Source organism: Pelodiscus sinensis, chromosome 5, assembly GCF_052426305.1.
Source record: "Pelodiscus sinensis isolate ZL-2025 chromosome 5, ASM5242630v1, whole genome shotgun sequence".
Taxonomy (NCBI): Eukaryota; Metazoa; Chordata; order Testudines; family Trionychidae; genus Pelodiscus; species Pelodiscus sinensis.
The window spans coordinates 65595645-65619584 of record NC_143056.1 but is presented as its reverse complement, the minus strand read 5'-3'; the positions used below and the strand labels follow the sequence as shown (position 1 = coordinate 65619584).

At 43.0% G+C, this 23940-nt stretch overlaps 1 protein-coding gene across 3 annotated transcripts in view; it reads left to right on the top strand.

Annotated features, from left to right (window-relative positions):
* The first annotated feature begins 1915 nt into the window (after positions 1-1915).
* Positions 1916-23940, top strand: part of VPS39 (VPS39 subunit of HOPS complex) — a 42200-nt gene continuing 20175 nt past the window's right edge. The window contains exons 1-13 of one of the 3 annotated variants that reach the window (XM_075927220.2): positions 1916-2120; positions 5005-5070; positions 6409-6473; positions 9072-9114; positions 9545-9595; positions 10022-10116; positions 12913-13011; positions 14388-14480; positions 14989-15172; positions 15731-15851; positions 18336-18456; positions 18866-18995; positions 21632-21774. In XM_075927220.2, the coding sequence (XP_075783335.2) occupies positions 2048-2120; positions 5005-5070; positions 6409-6473; positions 9072-9114; positions 9545-9595; positions 10022-10116; positions 12913-13011; positions 14388-14480; positions 14989-15172; positions 15731-15851; positions 18336-18456; positions 18866-18995; positions 21632-21774 (1284 nt within the window). In that variant the 5' untranslated portion in view covers positions 1916-2047. Of the gene's footprint in view, positions 2121-5004; positions 5071-6408; positions 6474-9071; positions 9115-9544; positions 9596-10021; positions 10117-12912; positions 13012-14387; positions 14481-14988; positions 15173-15730; positions 15852-18335; positions 18457-18865; positions 18996-21631; positions 21775-23940 lie in introns of those variants that run through there. The other 2 variants (XM_075927221.2, XM_075927222.2) reach the window with 2 other exon arrangements.

The window sequence follows — 23940 nt, the reverse complement described above, 5'->3', positions numbered from 1 at the left end:
GATAACTCTTATGTGAGAATAGTCTGAGTAGTAGAGCACTTTATACTGCAATCTAAACTGACTTCACAAAAGGGGAAGCTAAAATCCTGTAAAATTGTTAATTAACTTACATTTTCTGACTGTAAAAAGCAGAAGTGATTAAAAACCAAATGTATATGCACTCTTACAAAAAAAATGGTTAATGTGTGGCCTTGTGCTTCAAAACGGTTTAATTTTAAAAACTTAAAGGCAGCAATGGGGCCGAGGGACGATTGATTTTTTTTTTTCTTTCAATTCTGGCTGAGGACAGAGTAGTCCAGAGGCTAGAACAAAGTATAGAAAACCCAAATAGTCCTGGAGCACCTTAGAGACCATCAAAAAATGTAGCTATCATGAGCTTTTGTGGGCACAATCAGCTTTTTCAGATAAATCACAAAAGTTCATGATACCCTCTTCATTTTCCATTGGTCTCTAAGGTGCTCCAGGACCATCTGGGGTTTTCTTTATTTTTTTTTCAGTTACAAACTAACATGTTTATCCCTCTGAAACTTTTGACTTAACAAGAATGCTTTCACTTTACCAGAAATTGATAGATAGAATCATGTGTTAATAAATTGAAGCAGCAGTTTCCAAACTGTGGTGCATGCATAGTAAGTGTTGGGGCCACCAAACCTCCCCCCACCAACTCTACTCCCCAGGGCAAATCTATTTTGCTCTCATACCAGCTCCAGTCCCAGCTCCTCCCCTATCCTGAGGGCAGACCCCAGCTCCATCTCTGTCCCAAATTCTACTGAGCCAACTGGGGGGGAGGGAGGTGAAAGGAAAGGTTTGGGCTCCACTGAGTTAGGGTAACAAAACTAACACCTTATAATTGACAATGCGGAAGGTAGGCACTGATGCGGGTAGTAGAAGCAGGGTAGACTTAGACAATCTGTGGAGGGTCATGTGATGAAGAGGGGAACGGAGACAGAGCTGAGTTTTACTTTCATCAAGAAGTAAAGTTTACAGTTGTAACATACTGTAGATGCACAGAGAGATGGTAATACATCATTACGGATTGTGTAGAAGTTGAAGGGGGGGTAGTATGTTTTTCAGTACAGTAACCCCACTACAGTTCTTACTTTAACGGCTGCAGGTAGTAAAAAGTCTGGTGCCAAATAGCTGCAAAGGCATGCCATGATTATATTATCAAAATATAAGCTTTCTTATTATATTAAACCTGATAGTCTAAGGATTTTCATTTTCTACTGTAAACTGTCAGAGGGAAAGAAGAGCCTAGGCTAGACAACCAACTGGTTTTAGCAAGTGTAACTAGTACTTTCATAAGCTGTGCTTCTGGCATAGATGCAAGTTGCCCCTTGATGTTTTACCCCAAGGTAACTGAGGAAGCTGGGGTCATGAGTTCGTGACGGCACCCAATTAGTATGGGAAAGGAAGTGAGCTTTTTATTGCAATTTAGTCCTAATCACTGTGAGATGGGTTTTGGTTACCAAGGTGACATTCTCATAGTTACTGTGCCAAACTGATCGGCACTTGTCCTGTCCCTCTTCCGCGGGGGAGGCTCATGGTACCTTAAATAGAAGGGATGCAGTCAGACACGAACTGGCAGATAGCACCTGTTTTCTCAGCTGCAAGCATAGTAGCTGGGTGTCTGTGCCAAGTGGCGCAGTAGGGGGCAGCCTGCCCCGTTGCTGTTTGCGGAGCCCTGGATGTTTCTGCATCACCTACCCCTGACGCGGGGATGACTCGGTGTGTGGGGTTCAGGCCGCTCGGCTCCAGCTGCAGCAAGCACCGCGCGGCCTGGCCGCACCCCTAGACAGGACGGGGCCCCAGCGGCGGGTCTGCGCCGCGGCAGCGGGCCCGCGTGCATGGGAAGGAGCCGAGCCAGGCCGGGAGGCGGCTCTAAGGGACGCAGGCGGGCGCGGGCGGGGCTTATGGGCGGGGCTCCCGCGGGGAAGCGGAACGGGCCGGGCGCCGGGGCTGCTGGGAAGGGCCGGGATCAGCTGGGCCTGCTGTTCCCAGGGGCCCGGGCGCGGCGGGCTGCTGAGGGGGCGCCGCCGCCGCCGCCATGCACGACGCCTTCGAGCCGGTGCCGATCCTGGAGAAGCTGCCGCTGCAGATCGACTGCCTGGCGGCGTGGGGTGAGCAGCCGCCCGGGCACTGGCCCTGCCGCCGCCTCTGGGCTCCCCGCGGCGGGTGGGGAGTTGCGGCCGCTGCCAGCCCAGCCCCGCCTGCTGCGGGGGAACGGCCCTGCCTCCGGGACCTGCTCCGAGCCGCGGCCCCCTTGTGACTCCCGCAGCTGAGCCTGCCCGAGCGTCCGCGGCCAGCAGCGCTCCCCTGTCCCCGCTCCGGGGCAGGCCCCACCGTGTTCCCCCTCGGTGCCCCGGCGTCTCCCAACACCCCAGTGGCGCATCGCCCCAGGTAGCCCCTCGCCGGGCTCGTTGGGGCTGGTCCCGACCGTGCGGCTCCCCACGCCAAGGGCTCGACGCTCTTTTTGAGAAACCGACGCTCCAGACTTGTGGTGAATTCTCCATAAACCGTTTGTGACCTACCTTGAGCTTGGCCCAAGCTACGGCTTGAGGGGATCGACCCCCGTCACAGGGAGCCGAGAGAGAGAGGGGACTGGAATTGCCCCGAAGTGGGATTTAAAGCATCCACTCATGGCAAAAGATACAGTTGAAGCATAGTAGAAGTGACACACTTAGGTCTAGGTGTGTGTGTGATTTTAAACGTTTGGGAGACCTGACTGACCTGGTTGCACTCAGTATGTATTGGTACATCTGGTCATGGATAATTTGCTTCTTGTGGGATGGAATTTTTTTGTTTGTTTCTCCTCCTCCATGCGTGGTGGGTGGTTTTTTTTGGCTGTGTGTGAGAGAGGGAGAAAATGTGTTGTGCTGTAACACAAGGAGTATCACTTTGTCTTGCTCTACCAGATCTGTTTTATTTGTGAATGAAAACATATATTTTCATTTCACCCACCACCAGTTAAGATTGTTTTGTAGTTAAGAACTGTTATTTAAGGCCATGTATATACTGTGGCACTACAAGCATAACAGCCCTTAACACCATAGTGTAGATGCAGCCTGTGCTGGCAGCAGGAGTTTTCCATCAGCGTAGGTAAGCAGCCCTCCACCCACCCCAGTGAGGTTAGGTAGGTCAATTGAAACATTTTTCAATTAACTGGCTGCGTTTATGCTAGGAGTTAGCTATGTCACTCAGCTATGCTAGCCTATATATAGAACCCTGTGCGGATACAAAATTTGTATATGTATCCATTTTCGCAAAAATGAGCCACAGATATAAAGCGGATATCTGTACGTTTTCAGGATTCTAAATGCAAAACGTTTTATCTGCGTCTGTATCTGCAAAACTGAACCATGGTTATCTGCATCCAAATATAAAGTTGATCTCCGTGGATTTGCAGGGCTATACCAATGTAGATTCAAATTTTAAGCATTCATCAGGTCTAAATGGCAGTTCAGGTAACTATTACTGCAGATAGTGCAGTGTTTACTTAAAGTAGTATATAAAGCTGTAATATTAAAAATCAAGGTTAGCAAGTACACAATTCATAGCAACCTTGTACTTGTGATATCTGTGATGTTTTATTTATCATGCACCTGCAGCTACCTCATTTACACACTGTGTCCACTAATCAGTTTTCCATGGGACTTCCTCTAATAATGAACTATTGAAGTAGTTTCAAAGAAATGTTATGGAAAAAAACTTTAACGTAAAAATAACTTTGTCAACTTGTTAAATAAAACCCTAATGAGGCTATGTCTATATAGCTTCTCTCTTGAGGAAGAGGAAATGCAAATGGAGCACTCATTAGCATATGTTGTGCTCTCATTTGCATATCTTCTTCTGATCCTGTTTGCGGAAGAAGTTTTTGCGCAGAAAATTACAGTGTAGATGGAGCCATTTTGCGCAAAAAAACCCATTTTGCGCAAGAACCTTTATCCCTCAAAAAATGAGGTTGACAGGGTTCTTGCACAAAAGGCTTTTTTGCATAAAATGGTCCTGTCTACATTGTGGTTTTTTGTGCAAAAACCTCTTCCACAGAAAGGATTGGAAGAGGCTGTGCAAATGAGTACGACATATGCTAATGAGCGCGCCATTTGCATTTCTTCTTCTGCAAGAGGGAAGCAGTGTAGACATAGCCTAACTTAAATTCTGTAGCCAAATCGACTGTGTTCCTTATAATGGCACTATACGGTGGGAAAAACTGGAAAATTGAGAAACTTCACTGAAAAACAAATTTTTGATCTATTGATGACACAATCGTGTGAGGTTTTTTGAGCAGCGCAGTCTCCTGGATTATAAATGTACCTCATCTCCTGATTAAAAAGGAGAGGAAACTTTGTTGGGAACAAGATCTTTTTAAATACAAGAAGCTTTGAGAAAATATGGTGTAAAAAGGGGAAAGGTAGATTTTTATATGTTTACTAAAAGTTTCCCTTATAGGACAACATTAATTGAAAAATTTAATGAACAAAGACTCTTGTGGACAAGTTGCATAGCAATACTTAAATTCAGAGCCTTCTGATACGCAGTGTGCCAAAGTGTGAATGTGGAAAAATGGTGAATTTCTCAAGTGTTCTACTTTGTCCAGTTTTTCAACATGTAGAGCAATAAGTTGAGAGGAACACCAGGCGTCTGTATGTAGCTATGCCAATGCTTGAAAAGTGGTTTATCTTTCTGTGAATGTATGTTTATGAAGAATGCAGAGCTCTCACCTTTTACTTGAAGAGCAAGTAGGCTCTTGTATTGGGGCTATGTTTTCATTACTTTGGGATTCCTGGAAAGGTTTATTTCCAAAAACAAAGGCCACTCCATATGTAAGCACTTCCCGTAGGGAAAACTGAAAGAACCACACACAGTTCCCCAGCTGTGAAATTTGCTATAGTATGTTTTGGACCAGTCAACAATGAGCTTCAGTTTAAGAAGATAATGAATTTTCAAATTAATTTTAGCTGAGAGGATATTCTTGGTACTGATGATCATTCTCTTACCTTACAGAGGAATGGCTGCTTGTTGGCACCAAACAAGGGCATCTCCTCCTTTACAGGATCAGGAAGGATATAGGTGAGCTTGTACAAACAATATTAAGCTTTTGTGACATGTTATGCCTGTATTTCATTCTCAATTCTTTAGTGAACCTGACAATACGGGTACATGTTGTAGTATGTAAACCACAGACTGTCACCTCCAGCTTACGAAAACATTTATACAGGGCCATTGCAGTACGTGCAGATCTTAACTTCCCTTTACTTCTTCACTGTTAACTGTCTTATAGATTTTGCTATCTGCTTTAAAATAACCCTTTCCTTCAAGATTCTACCAAAACTAATAGTAATATCTGAACTACAGTGATTTCCAAATTTGAATTTATAGTACAAAATTAATGTAATGTACATGAATACTATACTCACCATGCCTAAACTCTTAACAGTATCTAGTAAATAGATTGGCAATATAATAAAAGGGGCAACTTAATTAAAAGAAGAGACCCACCATCTTCATCAATGTACATAATCAAATTAAACTTGGTTCAGAATCTTGACATTTAATCTGGACCAAAAGGTATTCCCTTTTCTTGTCTTTTGAGAAAGTGGCCACAAGTGCCTTTTATCTGTTTTGGTGATGCCACAAAAAGTGTTCATTTTATTTAGTAGCGGATATGCTATAATGTGCTGAAAGCCATACTATTAAATATATTTTAATAGCTCATTTGATTGCGAAGGAAAAAGTAAAAGGGTGTGGCCTTTCTGCTCCCGATTATACATGCTCACAGATGGGTGATATTTCTAGGGAGCCACTTGCATTTCTAAACCTGAATTTCAGCTCATTTACCCCAGCCTCCATAGGCAGGCAGTCTCAAGATCATCAAACTTGAGTTGCTAGTGTCTTTTTGTCTCACTTGGTAAATTTCTCCTCCTTTCTGCATCAATACCAGGAGAGGTTACGTCATCAGAAAGTGGCTGTAAGTTTGTATCCATAAAACTCCTTTTAAATTGTTGTAGTGAAGTGTTTTATCCTTTGCTCATCTTACCGTGATGTGCTTCCTAGAGATTTGAGTTGCTAAAATTTGGCTGGGATAAAAGCTGCTTTAGGGCTGTCTTCGTAGTTTGGGGTTTTAAAACATTAGTTATGTTCTGTTTTGATCTGAGATTCCAAGTCAAAGATTTAGATAATGATGGGACCCTCAGATTTTCTGACTTCATGAGGTTAAACCACACTTTTGCTTAGTTCCCCTAAACTGGCTTAAGTAAAAGGAAGCACGCACTTCTTACAAGACATGCAATTTTCTGCCTTTAATTTGATTTCTGCTAGAATTTTATGGGATTCAGAGTAAGAGTTTATGCAATAATAAGTCTAAAGGCAACTGTCATTTTATGCCAATCCTTAATGTCTGCTTGGTAGGTTGCAACAGATTTGAAGTGACACTAGAGAAATCCAACAAGAACTTCTCAAAAAAGATTCAGCAGGTAAGAAATGGCAGTTGTTGATGTTGGGTACAATTGCCAGTGTTTCTAAGAGAGTGCAATGTGAAATACATTCTAGGGAAGTTAAGGACTAGTCAACTATCCGATGAGCAAATGTCTTGCTGGGGACTCTTGTACTTTTCAAAGCTGGCATGCCTGCCTGTAGTCGGGAGTCAGCATGGCTTTCTGCTGGCCCTGAGCTGCACAGGGAATTCCACATTCCTAGTTTGAAATGTACAAGAGCCCTGGCCGCCTTGTACATTTCAAACAAGGAATGCAGAAGTGCCTTTAGACTAGTTGAGTAGTCAATAGACATTCCATCGACTATTTGACTAGTAAATTAACCGGTATTTAATTACAGAGATATATTCAATCCCTCCGCAGTAGGAGGGAACTTGTTTTGGTGGTTAGAGCAGATGACTTGGAGTTAGGACTCTTGGGTTTTCTTACTGGATCACTGAATCATTATGACTTCCAGCAATCTTATATATTTGTGCGGTGAAGATCATACATTGCTATCTGACATGGCAAGAGCGAATTAATGAACTAATGCATTTGATATTCCTAGATCAGTATTTCCCAAATAGTGCTCCACAGAATCCCAGGGTTCCGCGAGAACCCAATAATCTTTTCCTCTCCTACTCTCCCCGCCCCCCCCCGAACCAGTCCTAGGGGTGGGCGCACCGGGTGGTTACCTGGGGTGGGCGTGCCGGGTGGTTGCAGGGGACCGCCGGCTGCCGCGATGTTAGGGGCGGGCCAGCGTGTTTTGTGTTGTTTTTCCTTGACAGTTTTTCCACCTTTGTTAGTTTGTTTATGGTCGACCAGTTTCTTCCAATAAAATTGGGAGACAATATTTTAGATGATACGTGCTGTTAAATGCAAATATTGTTTTGGCTAGTAGAGGCTGGTATCTAGAGTAGCTGCATATTGACTTGTAGTCAGTTTTATTGCCATTTTAATTTGGATAGATGTTAGCACATTGAATATATCTCTGCGGTTGTGCACCTTGTCTTTTCATTGGATTCATTGGAGAAGAGTAGATTTTTAACTACTGACTTAGATGATGAGAATCCTTTTATTGAAAGGCACCAGTTGATGATGGAATCTTGTTAAATTAGGGTTGTTGACATGTTGCAGTTAAGTCATGTGAGTAACAACAAAAAATAATCGTGATTAATTAACAAACATATTATCTGGAGTGGTGGCTGAAGTATGAAGGAACATATGAATTTTTAATGCGTCTGGCATGTAAATATCTTGTGATGTCGACTAAAACAGTGCCATATGAAAACCTGTTCTCACTTTGAGGACACTGAACAGGAAGTGGTCAGCATTTACTCCTGCAAATGTAAACAAATTTGAGTAATTGACTGAACAAGAAATAGAACTAAGTGGACTTGTAGGCACTAAAGCAGTGGTGAGCAACCTCTGGCAACGTATGGTTTATTGGGGTTGTATGTGTGGCCCACAAGACATTTTGTTTTTGTTTGTTTGCCCACAGAGTTGCCAGAGTCTGCTGGTTTCATCATGTAGTTTTTTCTTGTTGCTGGTATTATAGAAGCAACATGCATGTAAAGCAAGAGTGCCCAAGTGTGCCGCTTATACACAACATTGACTGTGAGAGCTGGGCACTCAACAAAATTGCCCTTTCCCAGGAGGCCATGTTGGTTATGACAATCTTGCAGACCACTGAGCTGGAGGACCACTTAGGCAGCCCACTCACTAGCTTAGGTTGCCAGTGGCTGCTCTAAAGTTTTACATTTTTATTTTTGAATGCAACTTTTTGTACATACGTCTACATTTGTAACTTCAACTTTCATGATAAAGAGGTTGCACTACAGTACCTTTATTAGATGAATTTTAAAATGCTTTTCTTTAACAGTATGAATATTTATAATAAAAAATATAAATCGATCACTGTATGCTTTTTATGTTTTGTACTTTAAATCAGCATATTTGAAAATGTAGAAAACATCCAAAATATTAAATGGCATTCTATTTAATAGCACAATTAAAACTGCAATTAATCATGATAAATTTTTAATTGCTTGATAGTTCTAATATAAACAATATAAGCTAGCTTAATCACTCACTCATAAGTATAGGTACAGGATTGTACAGTATCTAGAGAAATACTGTGAAGAAAGTAAGGGTACGTCTAGACTACCGCGTTTTGTCGACGGAAGTTTTGTCGACAGATACTGTCGACAAAACTTGCGTCGACAAAGAGTGTCCAGACACATTGAGTTCTGTCGACAAAGCAAGCTGCTTTGTCGACAGAACTCCGTAGTCTGGACGCAGTGTTACAGGCAATAACACCTTCTATGCCTCGTAAAATGAGGTTTACCAGCGTCGACAAAACTGCTGTGTTCTGTCGACATAACGTCGACAGAACTCAGCGGTAGTGTAGATGCTGGTATAGTTTTGTCGACAAAAGTCCACTTTTGTCGACAAAACTAGGTAGTCTAGACACACCCTAACAGTAGTCCCATCTTCATTGCCTTCTGTGGGTAAATAAAACTGTATATAGACTGACTAAATCAGTCCATAGGGGTGGGAAGTGTAAGAGGAGTTTTTTACTTAATACAGTTCTCTTTTCAGATTCATGTTGTTTCCCAATTCAAAATTCTGGTCAGTTTATTAGGTAAGTAAAAAATGTTTTAATATTCAGTTAATTCTTTATTTTTGGGTGGATTTATGTGGCTGAGCATGACTGTCTCTCCCTTCCACATGCTGACTATAAGTTCATATCAAGAAAATGAATAATTCACACTTGTACCTACTCTAAAGCTTATTCTTAAAACTGTTTGCTACCTTCTTGGTTTGGGCAGTCCCTCTGCATACTTGCATGATGGTCTAGTGTTGAAAAATCACATCTGGACTTCAGACCTCTAACTTGCAGCAAAGCCTTATACAGTATAGACATTTGGGGAACAGACCACTAACATTCAAATAACTTATGCAAGAATTTTGAATATTTTGAGTGCTGTATGTTGGGTGGACTTACTGCTGAATTATGATCTTGCTTGTCTCTTTTTACTTTTGGTACAACTCCCTCCTTTTTGACCTCCAAGTCCCAGCTCTCCCGACTTCAGCATGTGTAGAATGCTGCCGCCTGCGTTCTCGTGCGTACAAAACCTTGATCACACCAGCTTCAACTTTATTCACCACCTACTAATTTCAGGAGCTAGTTCAAAATGGTCTCTCTTCTAAAGAGCTTCCATCATGAACTTGCTGTAGTCTGCTCTCTCTTCTGTCTTGCTTCCACTTCCTTTTTTAGCACCTATTCTTGGTTCTTCATGCAGTTTTGCCACAGTTGGTGCAAATGTCTTTAGCAACCTAGAAACCACTTTGTCTCTGCCTCACTGATGGTTTTCAAATTGCCTGGAGGGAAAAGGTCCCCTTCCTGTCCTACAATTCTTAATATCTCTTTGAAGTTTGGATCTGCCTTGTAAACATATTTAAATTTGGAAAATGTCTATCTACTTGGTTAATTAAAAATGTGTCATGTTTTAAATTATTGAACAGTAATTAGGAATTTTGTCAAACAGAAAATAACATTTATGTCCACGACCTGCTGACATTTCAACAAATCACCACAGTCTCTAAGGCAAAAGGTGCATCTCTTTTCACCTGTGACTTACAGGTAAGTGGAGGCAGGTTAATGTTGAAAATGTTTGTTGTCAGTCAGGAGGGGTCCTCCTGATGAGGTCTCTCGCTCTGTTGATGATGATAACCAGAAAGGTGCTTGTGTGTGTGTGTGCAGTGGTGTGTGCTGTGTTGATTTATTCAGCAGACCCTGAGAGCGCCCCCCAAAGACCACAATTGGATAAGGATTGTAAGTGCATGGCCAGGTTTATTGTTAAGCGAAGTACAGTAATAATCAGGGCTCATCGAGCCGCGGCGAGCCCTGCTCGCTAGCCGCGCTGTCTGGCAATCTGTGCATGCGCAGATCGCCCGAACCTGGCTCTTCTGGGTTGTAATCTACTCGCCACAGGCGAGTAGATTACATAGATTGTCGAGCCCTGGTAATAATTATCGGTAGACTCGACTGAATCACTATGCGCATGTACTCACAACAATGGCCTCAGCACAACCAGTGGAAAACTCTCACTGACCTCCTGCTAGACGAAGACTGTTCCCCCAAGACACCACTTTATATACAGGTGCAAACAAGTTACACATCACTCCTGATGTTGTCAGATTACCACCCTCTGACTCTTCTTAGATCCACCCATCATCTTGTACCTCGTGGTTTGATTAGATCATCTCTATCCATCATGCTGTCATTGTAGACCCTACCCTGAACCTGGGTCTGTATCTGTGCGGACTGTGTACCAAGGTCTTTTTTTAATGAGCTGGTGATACCATGTGCTTTCAACTTATGACCAGTACCAATTTCTGTTCTACACCTGGGCATATTACCAATTAGTGTTTTGCACACTCAGCCCTGTTGGTGCCACGTTCTGTGAGCAGGGTCCTATCTCTTGCTCACAGCTTTGCTTTATGTTTTGTCCATTGTTAGCTAGGCCTCAGACCAGGCCTGTGCTACATGGGCTTATGTTTTAGGCCTTCATCTTACTACAGTATTCTGAGAGAGCCGAATAACAAGGACTGTCTTTCAAAATGCTTAGAAGGTTTGGAATGGGAATGCAAAATTATTTTCATTTTATATTTGTGAGAAATTACTTAATTGGGAGACATTGGGGGTTCAGCACTTCTGAAATAATCAGCCTGATTTTCACTGTTTAACAATGGACTTCACTTTGAGCACCATTTTGTAAGAGTATGCTTGGTTTTAATTTTGGGCTTTCATCCATGGATTCAAAACTCAACGGAATTTTCATTCTAAGTGATGAGTCCTTTTTCCATTTAGAAACCAGCCCCATCCTGGGACTTGGAAATGGGGTTTACAAAGGAAATGGAGCCACCATTTGGGTGATTCTTTGATTTTTTTTTTTTTTTTTTTTTAACTTCACCATCTTTCTCTGAAAATTGTTTCTGGTAATAGTTACTTTAGCCTGGAGCATCTGGAAGAGTTAGACACTAATGACTGATTTAATTTATATAATGCTCCATAAGGATAAGGTGATCTTTCATCCCAGTCCTAAGATCTTACAAAATGGTCTCTTATTTATATGTATATCAGTTCATTAATTTACTGGCACTTTGGTCCCCATGCCTTGTTCATAGCTAGAGCAGACTTAAGTTGATATACCTCTAGTGCTTTGATTTACTCTTCAAAGGGAGATCGGTCTTTGTAATTGGGCAAGCCCAAACTTATGCCCAGTGATAAACTGTTAGTTCTTTAGATCGTATTCATTCATTAACATAGTTATGTCCCCTTTACTTTGAATCCCTTGTTTGCCATCCCTTCATCACATAAGTTCTAAACTTCTTATCTTTACGTGCAAGGTCCTGCCTAATGCCAGTTCCCTCTGCTTATTTACCCTTATATTTTTTCATGTTGCCACAATCCTTTCTATTTCACCAATAATATGTGGAACCCCTTTAGCAGCTGATATATAAGGCAAGGCCCTCTCCATCTTTATATTCCTATCGTGATCCTGTCAATCAACTAGTTAACTAATGATGAGGTGGAAGGGCAGCTGGTTACAGCAGTCGTACCACTAGCCACTTAGAAGAATCAGAGAGAAAGGTACAAACAACTTCTGTCTTGTTGACTAAAGGATCTTTGGGGAAGATGGTGCTTTTTTTTAACAGCACCTAGCTCATTATGGAGACAACAAGAAAAATATGGGGGAGAGGTGGCTGAATAGTGAGCAATGAGAACTGGTAGCTTTTTCTTCTTCAGAACTAGCTCAGGGTAGTAGTAGACTGAGCCATTACCATCTTGAAGGTTGGCTGATGAACAACATGAAAGGGGTTGGTGAATCTTGTCTACTAGGAAATAGAGCAGATGTCCTCATTGTGTGAATCACCATCACAATGGGTGATCCCTGCAGAAAGGTCAGTATACACCTGTTCATCTTCGGCCTATTGTTTTCTGTTTAGTGGCAGTCTCACCAAAATGAGACTGAGGTACAATGCAAGTATGGGGAAGCTTATACTCCTGCTACCCAATTCCTGTAGACCTAGAACATCAGTCTCCAGTGGTAACTTTTGTTTACACCAGTGTTCTTAAACCTTGGCCACAATAGAACTTTTATGATCTTGCATTAATTATTTCAGATACACCTTAAAGAATTGTCCTTCTGCTCACGTGCATATCTGAGCTCAACTTCAGTTGACATTCATTTTAGTTTTGGCCCAAGTTGAAAATAGTCCATGGTGATCCCATGTGAACACACAAGTTTACTCAGCTTGCAACTTAGCTCTTCCATTAATCTGTTTTGCTATAGGTTTAGGATTATTTACTGCCTTATGTTATCTTCCTTATATACCTTTTGCTGCTGATGCCTGAGACACTATGTTTTTGCAGCACTCAGATACAGGAGAGGAGGTGCTGAGGATGTGTGTGGCAGTGCGGAAGAAACTACAACTTTATTTCTGGAAGGACAGGGAATTCTATGAGCTACAGGTGAGACTTGTGTGAGAATAGCTGGATTGTACAAAAGCCCTTGCCAGATATAAAATTATTTTAATTCCCCAATTTAATCTGCAGTATAATTCAGAGTTAGCGATAGGTTCAGCTTTCAGGGTGCATTTGACAGTGCTGATGCTGTGTAGTTTAGCAAGGAAGCAGCAATTGAAATAATGGATTGGGAGCATGAAAGCATGAAAAACACCAGGAACCAAAAAGCTGACTCCTTTCTTGAAGACACTGGGTAGTGACAGAAAGGTGCAACTTGTATGCAATCCTAACTGTCCTTCGTATTCTAAGCTCTGGTCCGCTTTGAGGGCCAATTAAATAACAGTTCAGAAAGGTCTCGCTGTCGAGTTACAGAATGTCCTGCTGCATTGCAGAAAACTGAAGTTCGGACATTCTTGTTGAATGGCACCATTCCCTGGCCAGGAAGGGTTGAGAGTGATGCTAAGTAGACTCCACTTCTTAAACAGATATAGCCCTGCCCTTTCCTTCAGAAAATATTATGTTAGTGAGAATTATGTAATGAGCATGTCAATGTTTTGCAGTAAAATCTAATGCTGGAGGACCTTACTAACTACAGAACTGTGGTCTTAAAAGAAACTTTTCATAAGAACAGCCATACAGGGTCAGGCCAAAGTTCCATTTAGCCCAGTATCCTGTCTGCCAATAGTAGCCAATGGCAGATGCCCCAGAGGGAGTGAACAGAGCAGGTAATCATCAAGTGATCACTCCCCTGTCATCCATTTGCAGCCTCTGACTGAGGCTAGGGACACCATTGCAGCCTATTCTGGCTAATAGCCACTGATCTACTATGTAAGGGTATGTCTACACTACCACCCTAGTTCGAACTAGGGTGGCTAATGTAGGCAACCGAAGTTGCAAATGAAGCCCGGGATTTAAATATCCCGGGCTTCATTTGCATCTTGCCGGGTGCCGCCATTTTTAAAGCCCCGGTAGTTCGGACTCCGTGCCCGCGGCTACACGTGGAACGAGGTGTAATGGTAGTTCTAATTAGCCTAATTCGAACTACCTACTCAGTGCCGCGTGTAGCCGCGGGCACGGAGTCCGAACTACCGGGGCTTTAAAAATGGCGGCGCCCGGCAAGATGCAAATGAAGCACGGTATATTTAAATCCCGGGCTTCATTTGCAACTTCGGTTGCCTACATTAACCACCCTAGTTCGAACTAGGGTGGTAGTGTAAACATACCCTCAGAGTGGAGAAAAGATTATGTGCTCAGTATTAATTGTGGGGGAGACAGTGCAGGAAATATTAAACTTTCTAGACCAAAGGTTAACAGAAGTCCAAGGAAAGGCATAGTTGGCTCCTGAAGCAGCCATTATGACTTATTTTCCTTTTATCCTTCAGGGCGACTTCAGTGTACCGGATGTGCCCAAGTCTATGGCATGGTGTGAAAATTCTATATGTGTAGGTTTCAAGAGAGACTATTATCTGATAAGGGTAAGAGCAGGACTTTAAACTGAGAATGTAAGGGGATGTTAATAATTTTAGGGAGATTACATAGATGGCTCCCAGGGAGGGAGGATTCAGGGTGTGACACACACATGGTTTATCATAAAAATTTGCTGCTGTTTGATATGTTCCTTTAGATATTTTTTTCCAGAAAGACAGGCAATTAACTTGCAAAAACACAATAAAGCCTAAGATCAGTATAACTGAATTAAATTCAGGAAACACATTTTAAATTGGACAAATTAAAAGAAAAACGCTAATTTATTTTTAAATTGGCATGCTAACAAGTAATATTTTGGTACATACGAAAGATGGCCTACAAATAGCCTTCAAAACTGTCTTCATGTGTTAGTGGCTATTTTGAAATTGGCCACGCTTTACAAAAATTGTGCCATAAAGTCTGTCTTCATCAAATCATCTTTTATAGTTTTGAGAGAACTCCACAGTGAATGCTGAATGACTTCTCTTCTCCTCTCCCCTCCCCTTTCTCACACAGGTGGATGGAAAAGGGTCCATCAAAGAACTGTTCCCCACAGGGAAGCAGCTTGAACCATTGGTGGCTCCCTTAGCCGATGGGAAAGTTGCAGTTGGTCAAGATGATCTAACAGTAGTACTTAACGAAGAAGGGATCTGTACTCAGAAAGGTGCCTTGAATTGGACAGACATTCCTATAGTTATGGGTGAGAACTAGAACTTGTTTTTTCCTTGCTGTAACCCAACCAGATTCATCAGTTTTCCTTACGAATGGAACAGATTAAGTTCACTAGCTTAATGTATAAGGCTTTGATTGTGTGCCACTGCTTTTAATTTGATCAACTGATTGCTAGATAGCATGGACAAATGATTTAGAGTGGGGAGGCCTGCGTTATATTTGTCTACTTCCTTGCTCTTAACTTCTGTGCCTTACATTCTTTATTAGTACAGTAGGGATAGCTCTGTGTCTGTATAGTGATTTGAGATCTACAGATAAAACACTTTATAAATGTCACTTGTTTTTGTAATTTAAACCCTGATTTTAGCTTTTGTGAGCAGTACTGCAGAATTTGCGTGTGGTGAGAGAAGTGGTAGTAATCAATTGCTGTTAATATCTAGCATTAAGCTTCTTTATGCGTTTGGGGGTGGGTGAGAAGGATGAGTTACTGAACATTTCTGGAGAGAAGTTATGTGGTTAGTTCATGGCCCTTTCCAGGGTATACTGGAGAAATCTGTGATGCATGTTTGTTCCGTTTCTCAAACAGAACATCAGCCGCCATACATCATTGCAGTGCTACCAAGGTATGTGGAGATACGCACTTTCGAACCACGGCTGCTGGTGCAGAGTATTGAGCTGCAAAGACCACGCTTCATCACCTCTGGAGGGTACAAGAACACTTATTTTTTCATCTCTTTTTTTTGAGAGCTTCTGTGTATTTTACCCTTCCATGCCACCTCACATATAACTGTAGTAAACAAAGACCAGAAGTCCCACCATCATGTTGTCTCTCCACTGACCTGTGGAGTCAGAAGCTGTCAACAGCTTATAGTCAGAACCCTAATATACTGCTTCTACACCATGTTGTGTTGATCTTAGGGTTACTCGATAAGGGACACTGTTCCCTTCTGTGCTGCTGCTTTCTTGGAACTAAATTCATCTGTACCTCTCACTGCTCTCTTTATTCTGCTGTAGCTGGTGTAACAGAATACTTGCATCCTCATAGCTTAGTTATGTAACTTGAACTTGCTTTGACTTAATGTAACCTAGTGATTTGGAATGGAACTGCCTTTTTTGATAGAAGGCTGCTAGAACCACTGATAAGTTTGCACAAACTTTCTCTGGGAATTTTTTTTTAAAAAGGCTTTAAGATAAACTAATTGTGTTGGTGATTTGTAGGGTGGGGGCTAGGGAGGCTCATATTCTGAAGACCAAGAAAAACCTTAATTCTGGCTCCCTCTGACCTTGACTAAGCCACTTAAATGCTCTTTCTCAGTTTCCCCATATGTAAAGAAAAATGTAATACTTATCTGCTTCACATGTATATTGAGGGTTAATTGGATGTGTAAAAGCCTTTGAAAATGAACAGTAGTTATTATTTAAGGCAGCATCACTTGAACTTGATGACAGTAAATGTGTGTAAACTGATCTCTCATTGCTTTCCAGTATTTCCCTTGGTATTTCCCTTGCTCACTAGTAGGGCCTTTGATTTCTGTTTTAGGCTTGATTATTGGGGTGGCAGTGTAGTAGTGCCCTGATGTCCAGCTTCTAGGAGAAATAGAATCCTGTGACCTTTTGTGAGGGTACCCAGGATTGTGATGCATCTCACCACCATCTGCCATTAGCATACAGTAGTCTTGTCTGTGTGTATTCTATGATCAGTTCCCTGAAACCACGACCAGCCTCTGAGAGCATAAGACCTGCCTTCTAGGAAACAGGCACACAGCAACCCTCAAATACTCAGGGCGTTTGCTGCAGGACTCAGCCTCTTATCCTCTGAAAACTCACTCATCAAACCTACCAGTCCCAAACACCAGCTTTTAAGATTCAATTCCAGATGAGCACATTGCTTCATACCCCTACACTTAAACTTATTCTTGTTTTCATTACACACACACACACACACACACACACACACACACACACACACACACACACACACACACACACACACACACACACACATCAAGGACTATAGATTTATGGAATAACTAGAAGATTTACCTGGCACTACCTGAGCCCTTCAGGGCAGGGAGCTTATGGCAGGATGGGAGTGTAGCAGTCAGGGGAAGGCCTTAGGGAGGCAGTGCAGGAGGCTGGGGGTGGGAAGGTGCGAGAGTGAGGTTTGAGGAGATGATGGCGGAAGGGGGGGGGAAGGTCCCATCTAGCACAGGCCTTTTCTCTTCCCGTGCCCCAGCACTGCAGCCAAAGGCCTGGGGTGGTGGTAGTGGGGAAAGGGTTTGGGGCAAGGAGGATGCTTCCCTGATTTGCTGTCTGGCAAGAAGACAGAGGCCTAGCCCTGCTGGCCACTATGTTGGTGCTACAGCTGCCCCCAGTAGACACACGACAAGATAGCTTTCCCCTGCAGGCTCCCTACCCCCAGTGGCCTCTCTCACATCTCTCCAAACAGCCTAGTCCCTCCCTTTCCATATTATGGAATACAGTCCCTTTCCCAGCACTTCCAGTTGTCCTGAAATAGCCAAACCCTGACCTTGATTTTATGTGAGGGGGAGAGGAAACTGCATACCAAACTTGGTGGTGCTAGTTCTTATGATTTAGGAGGTGTTCTTGAACAAATGGACTTGCAGACAGACTCCTACATCTCTAAAGTGTATATATAAAGTAAAAATACAGGAAATGGTTTTATATATAAAACAAAATTGTAGTATGCTTTCTAGAGACTAATATTAACTAACAAATTACTGTCTTGTTCAAAGAAATTTCTCATTTACCTTAGGAGTTTCAGCGAAGCCTGGTTGAGACTCCTGTTGTATGCAAATACACTGTCCTTTCAGTGAATATCCCTTTGTACCCCAAATATACCCAAGCAAACTTTTGATATGCAGCGCAGAATAAGGTTCTCTTTCCTTGCACTTCTCTTCCTTTCAATGTATTTCTGAAGTTTTCTAATTGAAGTGTACACATACCCTGAGTGTCCTTAGGAATTCATAGTGTATGTTTAATTTCTTTCTGGTTTGCTTTGAACACTGTATTGAGCAGGGAAAAGAGAACTTTAGTAACCTCAATGCTTTAGTATATCTGGTTAAGCCATATATATGTTAACCAGGATTGACTATTCTTGCAGAATATGGTATAGATTTCCTGCCTCATTAGTATATCTTTGTAACTGGCGTTTTCTCATCCAATTGTAGTACGAATATTGTGTATGTGGCCAGCAATCATTTTGTTTGGCGTCTCCTTCCAGTCTCCATAGCAACCCAGATCCAGCAGCTTCTCCAAGACAAGCAGTTTGAATTGGCTCTGCAGTTGGCGGTAAGTTGTCATCTTTAGTGGTCTACATGGAATGTACTGCTTGTAGTGCTAGGTATAGAATCATGGGCCAGTCCCTGTAGTCTAACTGCTGCCACTAAGCACTGTGGCACGCCATGAAGTCCTAACCTCCTTGATGTTCGTTTCACCCAAACTCGCTAGTTCGTCTTGTCTAACGCTTCAGCCATTTAACAGCTTCCTTTCTCTGGGCTCTGCTATCTAGTGTTGCCTATCCTTGACAAGCTGTCTGGTTTTAGAAGTTTAGGGGCATTTGGTCACCTGTTGAATGCTGGTTTTTCCCATTCTTTTCAGTGAATTTCAAGCACAACACTGTCAATGTTTTTCTTCTCCTTTCTCCTTGTATTTAAGCACAAGAATTCGATCTATTATTTCTGGGTTTGTATTTGTGTAGGAAATGAAAGATGATTCAGATAGTGAAAAGCGACAACAGATTCATCACATTAAGAACCTCTATGCCTTCAACCTCTTCTGCCAGAAGCGCTTTGATGAATCCATGCAGGTTTTTGCCAAACTTGGTACAGGTAACTTGGTGTAGCCTGAGGTTGAATGTTGTCATGTGGCTCAATTTATTGTGGATCTGAGGGAAACCAGAACTCCCCAGAGAGACTTAATCACTTTATTTATTGTAAGCTTTAAGCAGTTAATATAGTTATTTAAGTTTTCAAAGCCATAAAAACAATAACTATACAATTTAAACCTCTAAATACTATAAATTCTAAAGCAATTGGTACAGCACAAGACAATGCAAAAACAATAAAAGATTATAATACAGTAATTAAGCCTCGTTCACTTACACTTCACCCGTATGCCACCTACAGTACCAGGCAGGATGTTGTGGTCCCTTTGATTCCTACCTATCGGGAAGCCGTGCACTACTGCAGCCGGTGTAAAGGGTCTGTTTACAATGAGTAGGACCTGTGGGTCAATCCTGCTCAATCCCTCCCATCGATTCTTCTTACTAAGCCGATTTTATAGCGCAATGAGACTTGGTCATTTTACCAATTAATTATGTGTTGTGTAAGATACCTAAAATGCCCAATGCCCTTATTTGGGCTGCATCCTGCTACAGTAAAACTTCATTGGTCCGGCACTCCTAATGGTCCGGCACTCCTGATGGTCCGGCATCATCAGGAACCCGGAAGTGCTCCGAGCAGCCGGACCATTGGAGCTGCTCTGCCCCTGGCTTGGTCAGTTTCAGCCATTGCTGAAACTGACCAGCGGCTGAATCGGGGAAGCCAGGGGCAGAGCAGCTGGAGTGCAGCCGGTAGGTCCCGTAGTGCTGCCACTCGGCGCCGTGGGACCAACCCGGCAGCACCCCAGTTGTCCTCGATTCAGCCGCTGCTGAAACTGACCAGCGGCTGACTCTGGGAAGCCCGGGGCAGAGCAGCTCTGCCTTGGGCTTCCCGGAGTCAGCCGCTGGTCAGTTTCAGCAGCGGCTGACTTGGAGACACCTGGGGCAGAGCAGCTGGGGTGCTGCCGGGTTGGTCCAGTAGCGCCGCCCCTTGGTGCTGTCGGACCAACCTGGCAGCACCCCAGCTGCTCTGCCTCAGGCATCCCCAAGAGCAACTGAGGTGCTGCTGGGTTGATCTCACAGCACCAAGGGGCGGCGCTACCGGACCAACCCGGCAGCACCCCAGCTGCTCTGCCGCAGGCATCCAGATTCAGCTGCTGCTGAAACGGACTAGCAGCGGCTCAATTGGGGACACCTGGGGCAGAGCCGGACTATCAGAAGGGGGGCTATGAGGGCTCTGGAGTGGCATCCGCTCCCCCCACACCACCGTAGACCCCTCATAGCCCCCCCTTCTGATAGTCCGGCATATCTGATAATCCGGCACCCCTTGGGTCCTAAAGGTGCCGGATCATCAGAAGTTTACTGTACTCAGGATGTTGCAAAAACTATGTGCATAGTTAACAATTTTATGGCTGTATCTGAAATTTTTGCTTATCAGAAGTAGAAGTACTAGTACAAGGTTCCTCCTGATGTCCTTGGCATAATCTCACAGTACCATGTTGTATCTGTATGATTGTGCAAAACATTCCTGCCTCCCAAAGCTTCTCCCCTGAGCCTTGTCTGCAATGCTTACATGCACCAGACTTGAGACAGGCCTGGATTTTGCTTGTTAGAGATCTGCAATGTGGTCAAGGCAGACACTATTATTTCAGTCAAGGCAGGGCCGTCCAGGCTCCCCTACCAATGTGGGCAAGGAAAGATTACAGTGAATTTCACTAGAAATTGATGATCCAGGATTTGATTTAGTCTGAGAACAAGTAATAGCATCTTGTGCAGCCCTAAGCTTAGTTTGTTGGTTAGACACTGAAACCTACTACTACTCCTCAAATAGTGTTGCAGCTTGGAGTAGGTGTGTTAAGGGGCACCAGCAGGCTTGCCAGTTCCTTCACTCTGACTTATGAGTACCAGCCACTGCTAAAAATCAGTGAGCTCCTGTGTGTTTTTGTTCGATGGACACTTCATGGAACAGAATAAGAAGAAAGTGAATGAATGTCCAAAGTGCCCAGAAGGGTTAATTTTCAGCTTAAGACATGACTTGAAGTCTTAGTCCCTTTTGGGAAGTGGGAACTTTTTGAAAAGTTTACTCCTGGGACCAGATAACAGTTCAGGAACCAAGAGGGTCCTAAATTCTAATTTAAGTAATGAATTTGGGAGTTCATCAACTGCATGAAACTGATATGCTAGTATTGGGACTTTCTGGTCAGGTCTGTCCTTGTAACCTGTTTGGAAGCTCATTGCATTTATTACAACAGTTTCTTCTTCTAAGAAGCCCTTTGGAGCCAGCAGTATTAATTCATAGTTCTCTTGTTAAAACTTCCTTATTAATGTTGGGACTCTGCTCTAGCTCTGTCAACAGAATGAATATTGCAGGTTGGAGAAGGCATGAATTTCTACCCCCAGCTCTGTCTGTCTCCCTCTTGCCTTAACTTCTGCTTCCATTTAATCATGTATTAAAATGGGGATACTTGATTAGCAATCTAATAGCATAGAGACAGTTATTTGTAAAGCACCATGAAGATGTAATTACTAAGTGGTGTGGGCTTGCTTATGATCAACTTCACAAATCATCAGAAAGCTTTATTAAAATGGTATTTTTGACAACCAAAATGCTATGAAACTTACAATTACTGGTTGTTTTTTGCATAGATCCCACTCATGTCATGGGTCTGTATCCTGACCTGCTACCCACTGATTATAGGAAACAGTTGCAGTATCCCAACCCTCTGCCGGTACTCTCTGGGGCTGAATTGGAGAAAGCACACTTAGCACTCATAGATTACTTAACTCAGGTAAGTGCTGCTAATATTTATCTCTAGGGCAGCGGTTCTCAAACTTTTTGGGCTCCGGAGCCCTTTACATGCGTAAAATTTTATGCGGAGCCCTAGCAGTCCAGTGATTGTATGTGTTGTACCTATTGATGTTTCCAGTTTGTTAACCTCGCGGAGCCCCTGGACATGGGCTCGGTGGAGCACAGTTTGAGAAACAGTGCTCTAGAGAATTTGGCTTCTGATGCCCAAATATGACCTGGTGGATTGGGAGGGGAGGCACTGTATAGCAGGCAGATGGGTCAGAAGAATAGAATACTGGATTTGGAGCTAATAGCCCACTGTGGCTATTAGCTATGCTTTACCTCTTCCTGGCTCCCATAGACTACTGTACTGTTCTCTCATCACCCTTGTTGTCTTCTGCATAATAGAATGGATAGCTCACATGTCTACTTTTATTTTTTCTGAAAGACAATTAAACTTCTATGTTGATTTTTAAGAAATTGGAAACTGTTTAATGACTCTGATTTCTTTAAAAAGTCTCCATTCTTGCCTACCTATTTGGAGGGGTTCCTTTACATTTTTCATAACCTTTAAACATCCAAATATGGAAGAGTCTTCTGCTTCTCTGAGGTCTGTAACAACTTCCCTATCTCGGGAGCATTTGCCGCCTCTGGCAGCTGAGCCCTGACTGAGCTCCTAGGCTTGCCTTTTGTACTTCCTGTCCTGTTCACTGACTTGCAGTGGGATGGTGGGAAGATTAGGAAAAAATGGGTTTTAGTGTAGAAAAGAAAAGACCAAGGTGGGGGAAATAAGTTTTCTTGTACATAAAAGGTTGTTACAAAGAGGAGGGAGGAAAAAATGTTAACCTCTTAAGATAGGAAAAGAAGTAATGGGCTTAAATTGCAGGGAAGAGTGGTTTAGGCTTGACATAAGAAAAACATAACTGTCAAGGTAGTATCTGTCAGGAATGGTCTAGATTGGGGTGAGCAGTGAAACAAACAGTTTGCTAGAGTTCGCCTTGAGTGGCTAAAGCCGCTGTATTTACCTGCACAGCTGCAGGTATAAGTGCTTGCTGCTTCTGTTGGCTGCAGGTTGCCGTTTCCAGCCAGTGGAAGCTGCAGGATGGTTCATGGTGTGGTTTTCTGCCCTCGGAATTCATCTGACCATGTCCTGAATAAGAGCTAATTTGGAGTACTTGGTGTACCCTCAATCGTCAGGTATTGCACTTTGCAGCCAGAGGTGCTCTCAACAAGCAATATCAGCATTTCATCCTTCCATCCAGGGAAGATCATTCTTCTCCAGTGCCATAGTAGCAAGATTCTTATAAAGACTTAATCTCTGTCCTGCAATCTAAGAGCCTGTTCCGCTTAACATAGTCAAAGTGGCTTTAACGGGACCTCCATTTGAACCTCTGGCATCTTTCCCCTTTCTGTTTTTGTCAGAAAGCTGGTTTCTGGTAGCAAGAAGTGTCTGAGTTTCAGGCTTTGGTGGCAGAACCGTCTTATACATGGTTCTTGATGGAGAAAATGACTTTATGCCCACACACAAAAACTTCAGTGGTTTAGTTTAATTTGAACTGGGCAGTATATGTACCTCTCTTCTTTCCTAAGTGCAGTCATCTCCAGAGCAGCAGTGTCTTGACACATTAGATGTCTGGTGAAGTCTGGCCTTTTGTCTGAACAGGGCTAAGCCATTTTGTGCTTCCCTTTACCAATTTGTCATATGGAGTTTATGTGGAGGGGCAAGTGATTTTTTTATTCTGTACCAAGGCTTCATATTAAGTAGCTTCAGCTGTACCTCTCAGCAGATGTGAGCTCTTTCTGTGAGAGCACACGAATGATAGCACTCCTAAGCGACATCCCCATAGTGGACATGTGCAGGATTGTTGCATGGTTTTCCATACGTTAGGAGCATTATGCCATTACTACATGTTCCAGAGTGGATGCACGTTTTGGTAGGGAGATTCTTTAGGTAGACTCCAACCTCACCTCTTGGGGTGGATACTGCCTGAGAGGCACCAAAGTGGAATAAATTGCTGTCTTTTTTTTTAAGAAGAAACACAGTCACTGTGGTTCTTCAAGATGTGATGAAAACGTGCATTCCATGACCCACCTGCTAGCCCCTCTGCATGAGACTTAAGTCTGTGGGTGTTTGGTACACAGGAACGGAGATGAAATAGGGCACTGC